The sequence below is a fragment of the Hyperolius riggenbachi genome, chromosome 10, assembly GCF_040937935.1.
Source record: "Hyperolius riggenbachi isolate aHypRig1 chromosome 10, aHypRig1.pri, whole genome shotgun sequence".
Taxonomy (NCBI): Eukaryota; Metazoa; Chordata; class Amphibia; order Anura; family Hyperoliidae; genus Hyperolius; species Hyperolius riggenbachi.
Genome location: NC_090655.1, coordinates 93,238,977 through 93,244,976, shown reverse-complemented (window position 1 = coordinate 93,244,976; position 6,000 = coordinate 93,238,977). Strand labels below are relative to the sequence as shown.

Below are 6,000 nucleotides of genomic sequence, written 5' to 3'. Positions count from 1 at the left end.
ATTCCTCCTCTGCTATATGCCCATCTCCTTCAGCAAACCCCCCCCCCCCCAACACACATCATTGTTTCAAAACATTAACTGCCATTTACCCAACTTACAGTAGCAGGAACAAAATGCCAGGGGGTGGGTCTTGTGACACCACAGCCTTTGTCAAGGTCTGTCAGAAGCCAATCGGTTATCACAGACATGGAATGATGTCATGTTTAGAAACAACTGTGCAAACGTGAAGGAGACAGGAAATCTGCTGCGACATCCAGATTTGCCCATCAGAAACATGCAAATAAGTGATTCCAATGACGTCTGTACTGTTCTCTGAAGGAGAAATTGGATAGCTGCAAACTCTCATAAATTAGTACTATCACACCAAATCAGGGGACACATTGGTCCTTTCAGGCAGGGGTGCCCAATAGGTCGATCGCGATCTACCGTTCGGCCGCGTCATGTAACATTTTGTGGCTGGCAGAATTTGCTGCCAGCCGCTGGCCAATCAGAACAAGAGGCGGAGAGGAGAGGGGCGGTACAGCCGGAGAGTAGAACGCGGCCGTGACGTCATAGCTGGGGGCGGTGCTGGGCCTGGGCACAATGAGTCAATGCATGCTGCCCCGCCGCCCCCTTCGCTTGCCGGTGTTGTGTCTGATTACGCTGCCTGTGGATTTACGCTGCCCCGCATGCGCAGTAGGAGACTGTGCGGCCACAGTTCCCATTGAATGATGCTGCTGGAGGTAAAATACTAAATATCTCCGCTTCCACACCTCCTACACTCCCCAAATTTTCAGGGTAGGGAGGGAACCCCCAGAACGACCTCTATGCCAAATTGCAGCCCCCAAGCCCCGCTGGTTCCCGAGATAGGTTACTGTAATCTGTCTCCTGAACCAGCGGGGCTCGGGGGCTGCAATTTGGTATAAAGGTAGTTCGTGGGGTCCCTTCCCTACCCTGAAAATTTGGGGAGTGTAAGAGGTGTGGAAGCGGAGATATTTAGTATTTTACCTCCAGCAGCATCATAAACTTCACACTGAGCATGCGTGCTACTCAGTGTGGAAGGGAGCTTCCGGGCAGCGCAATCAGACATTACACCGGACTCAGGAGGCACTCGCAGCGCGGCTGATGGAGGGGAGACCAGGAGGAGCCCCAGACACCGCCGCTGGAACTGGAGGGAGGTGAGTGGCCCCTACGCCTACCTACACTATACCTGGCTAACTATACTGAAGGCACCACACCTAACTACTCCATACCTGGCTAACTATACTGAAGGTCCCTGCACGTAACTACACTATACCTGGCTAACTATACTAAAGGTCCCTATACCTAACTACACTATACCTGGCTAACTATACTGAAGGCCCCTATACCTAACTACACTATACTGAAGACACGTATACCTGCTACCTAAATGTCGGTAGATCTCCTGGACTCGGCAAATTTTAAAGTAGCTCGCGATTTGAAAAGTGTGGGCACCCCTGCTTTTAGGTATACAAATATGAGGAAAGCTATCTGTATTTTTATTTATGGTCTGAGATACGATATCTTTATGGATTTGCACAGTCACATGTTCTACAATGACCACTTCCTCAGTATGAACAATTGGTAAGGAGCCTTCACAGCCTTAAGTTACCAAAGCTTCTTCAGGCATATTTCCAGATGTAAGCTGAAGTAAAACACTGATGCAGGTAAATAGTAAACACAAAGATGACAGTTGTGTTGGTTACTGTTTAGATGTCATGTGATCAGCAGGTATGTATGGTTAATTGTATGGTGTGTGGCCACCTTAACTCTTTCGGGCAGGGAAAGAAAAAAAGGAGCACAGCATAGTTATTGGTGTGCTTTGCACTGTGCATATACAGGTTCATCATCACGTCAACTCGGATGTCCTTCAACCACAGAAAAAACAAAAATACGTCAGTAAACTAGATCACTGAACTGGTAAAAAGGCAAGTAAAAGAATAGGCACTGCTGCTGTGTTCATGGTCCCATGTCTTCAGCTATGTAGTTCAGGTACACCCTCACTTGCTGTGACCCTGCCCACCAGTTGGGGTGAGTTATCCGAAACAGAATCCCATAGCTCATGATCTCTAGAATTGAAGGCATGGAAACCCATGTAATGCACATTATTTCATGGACCCCTCAAGCGAAAAACTCTGGTATTTTCAGTCAACTCTAAAAAAAGACCAACACATTTTCAAATTCTGCTGCACACTATAACTGCTGAATCAGAAAAGCTGTACATTTCTCCTGCCCAAATAGCCTTGATGGAGCAAGGAAGGACTGATCCAGACTGGAAGATGGGTGTGGCCTCCTGCTCCTCTTCACTCCACCCCTCCCTGCAGAAAGTGCATGCTCCATCACTCCCACAGGCACAGAAATAGGATAGCCAGATTATGTTCTGCATACATACATGCATCTAGTATCTCTAGCCATGTTAAAGCGGACCTGAACTCAGAACTCTCTCTCTCTGCTGTAAAAGATAAGCAACAGCATAATAACCTTTAAAGGTACAGAGACCAGGCAGATTGGTTACTTCTGGGTAACCTGGGAGCACAGAAAGGGTAAACTTCCTGTGTTTACATATTAGCTCAGAATTTGACAGACAGCTGACAGCTCAAATTACACAAGTTCATTACTTGCTTAGAATGGAGTATTAGACAGGCTGTTCTCTATAAATACACACAGGGTGGATTTCTCTGCGTTTTTCTTGTCTCCTGTTCAAGAGTTTAGGTCCGCTATAAGTATGGACTCACTCCAAATTATTACCGACTTGTGCGGGACTGCTACACTCATGAAGCATCAGTTACATCTGTGTAATAATGATATGAACTGTCCTTTTTTAGTGGATTTCGACAACCCATTTAAAAGCAAAATAACACAACTGCAAGAAATGCAATTCAAAAATTATTCTAAATTTCATATTTTGTATGGATTTTCCAGTTTTAAACTTCAAACCAATAAAGCTATAATAGATCATAGGAACCTCCAAGTAGCTTCATTAAGAAGGCGCAGTTTTGTTTCTCGTGGAAATAAACTGCCAAGATCAAATAATCAGAAATTACAATGCACAACATTTACAATCCATGTGCTCATGGAAGAATGGTCCCAAATTCAGGTTACTCTAATATAAAGAATAACTGTACCCACCTAGAAAAAAACAAAAACAAACTGTTACATACTCGCCTAAGAAGAGGGAAAGCTCTGGATCCTATAGAGGCTTCCCAGTCCTCTCTCTGTCTACTGGTTTCACCGCTGGGCCCTGTTCAAATCTCCTGCCGGCTGCATCTTTTGGTCTCCTTGGAAGGCTTCAGAAGTACTCGAGTATCAGAGTTCTTCCGAAGATGAGCTGCTCCGTACTACACGTGTGTAAGTCTGTGCTCGGAAACAAGCACTTTGGAAGCCTTCTGAGGAGGCCCAAAGGTTTCCTAGATATGAAAGTTGAATTGCCGCAATGAGGGCCCGGCAGTGGAACGAAGGAACCAAGAGATGACTGGAAAGGCTCTATAGGAACCAGAGCCTTCCCTTTTGAGTATGTAACTTTTTTTTTTTTTTAGGTGGGTTCAGTTATCCTTTAAGAGAAAGGCAGCATCCTTGCCATAGCACCATAATGATCCCCCCAATCTAACTACTACATTCTACCAGACAGGTACAATTATACCACCTGTTTGCCTGTTTAGAGATTCACTTCCCCGAAGCTTACTGATCACGTCAATATTCCTGAGTATTATTATAAAAAGACCCCTTCCACCAAGATGAAAAAGATCACAATGGAGAATCACAATAAAAAGGGGGAGGGGGAATAAAGTTACCACAATTTACAAGTGCAAATATTTTCCAAAGTATGATGTCCTTGTTTATCCGAGTCATTGGCTTCCATTCGCAATGACCCAACAAGTCACTCATTTAAAATACTCTGCAAGACCGAGATTAGATTTTTCAGTCCATAGATGTAGCCAGTGTCTTTCCCGTTATTTGGAAACACATGAGCAAAATCAATCATCCTCACATCCACCTGCAAGCTTTCCCTGGGCTCTGTGGAAACGTGACAGAAAACATTTTCCAGTTTAGACAGGCGATTGCCATTTAGATGTTCCAGTGGAACATTTTGACTCTTCCACGATCGATCTTGCTCTGCAGATTCTCCTTCCGTGAAAGCCTGGCTGTGAAGCCTTTTAGGACAGGTCTTCTTCTGCGTCGTATAGCTCCTAGGTAGTTTTTTCTCTGTACGTTCCTCTTCCTTCCCACCACCCATAGAGCTCACCATGTTAATGTTGTTATTACACTCTGGCACCTCAACATCTGTAAACAACTCTTTAGGGATGTCAATCTTATCCAGGATTTTACCATCCACTGGGCTTTTAGGGGTCTGTGGATAGGAAGCATCGTAAACAAACAGTAGGGAACTTGCATAAAAATGGAGGATGTCTTGGTTCTCAAACCAATTAAGAATTAGCTTCACTTTCTGGAGACAAACAGAAACTGCATCCTTCCTCAGACAGCAGCCATTATGGAAGAACTTGGAAATACCTAGGAAGCAGAAGACAAATATTAACCACTTAAAGACAACTGGACGAATATATTGTCCAGGGTTGTTGTGGAGAGTGCACCACCAGTTTGCTACTAAATGAGGCACATGTGGTATCATTGTAACCGTGATGAGTTGTAGAATTCATTTTGGTGTGTCTAAAAGCTGTGACCCACGTCACATGAAAATTAGGTAGGGACAAACTCAATCAAACATAAAAAGTCATTTTCAGAATTATGAACAAACTTGGGAAAGTTTTAGCGACACTACATGAGACATATGTGGTATCATTTCAACCATGATAAGTAGTAGAATAGAGTTTATAAAGAGTTTTACGGTTAAGGTCCATGTCTCTTGTATTCTTTTTAGTCACAAACTGAATCAAAAGAAATTACATTTTGCATATTCTGTACCAAAATAAAAGACTTGTAAAATGAAAACAAAGTGACAGAATATAAAAGAAAAAAAAGATATAGGGTTACCTTAGGAACCTGGCTTTTTAAATATTTATGCCATGAGGGTATATTACTATTATTTTTGAAAATAAAGTCTTATAATCATCGATAGTGTACAATGAGAAAGCAAAAGACAAAAAAATAAAATAAAAAAAAGACGCCTTTATTTCTAAATGCAATATTGTCACCATACATTGTGCTAGGAACATAATCTAAATCTTGCAATAACCAGGATGAATGAGCAAATAAAATTAGTGGGTTTAACTTATAGTTAGTATTGTTTAATGTAAAGCTATAATGGCTGTAACTGGGGAAATTGTTTTTTTATTTTTTCCTTTATTTTCCCTTTAAAATGCAAGGTGATTGCTAAACAAAATTAACACACACTAAAAGCCTAATTCGTCCTAAAAAACACAATATATAGATCATTTTGGTGTAATGAGTAGTAATAAAGTTATTGGCGAATGAATGGGAGCAGCGCCTATATGTGAAAATTGCTCTCGGGCTAAAGTGGTTAAAAATGTCAGTTTAAAAAAAAAAACAAAAAAACATTTTTCTTACAAATATGGCAATGAATTTACATTCCCCTATTTTTATAGAGAGGATGGCTGTATAAAGTGGAGAAAGTTTATTAGCAGGCATATAAAATGGTTTATGTTTGCCCAAAGATGTGGAGCAGGAACATGTTCCCAGCATATAGGGTACCAATTTGTTAATATAAGCACAGTGTTCTCCCCAGAATTTTTTTCCAGCCATGTGGCTTGAAAAAGTAGCTGGGTGTGGCACAAGGGGGGAATGAACGGCCAGCACAACTCTGATTACAGCACAGGAGGAGGTGGAGCACCCGACTATAAGATCCTGGGGGGAGAACACTTCAAGAAGAAATACAAGGGCAGAGGGAAACGGGAACTCATGCAGTGCTGCTTTCAGAATGTCTGTGGTGAAATAGTATTTTGCAAGGACAGAGATAGGCTGACAGTTTTGACAGTGGCATCATTATGTGTAGTGGAAGTGGGTTAGTAAAGAATGTAGGATGTG

At 42.3% G+C, this 6,000-nt stretch overlaps 1 protein-coding gene across 1 annotated transcript in view; it reads right to left on the bottom strand.

The window, feature by feature from the left end:
• Positions 1-986: 986 nt before the first annotated feature.
• IPMK (inositol polyphosphate multikinase) overlaps positions 987-6,000 on the bottom strand; it is a 54,296-nt gene continuing 49,282 nt past the window's right edge. The window contains exon 6 of the mRNA XM_068255321.1: positions 987-4,509. Within this exon, the coding sequence (XP_068111422.1) occupies positions 3,878-4,509 (632 nt within the window). The 3' untranslated portion in view covers positions 987-3,877. The remainder of the gene's footprint in view (positions 4,510-6,000) is intronic.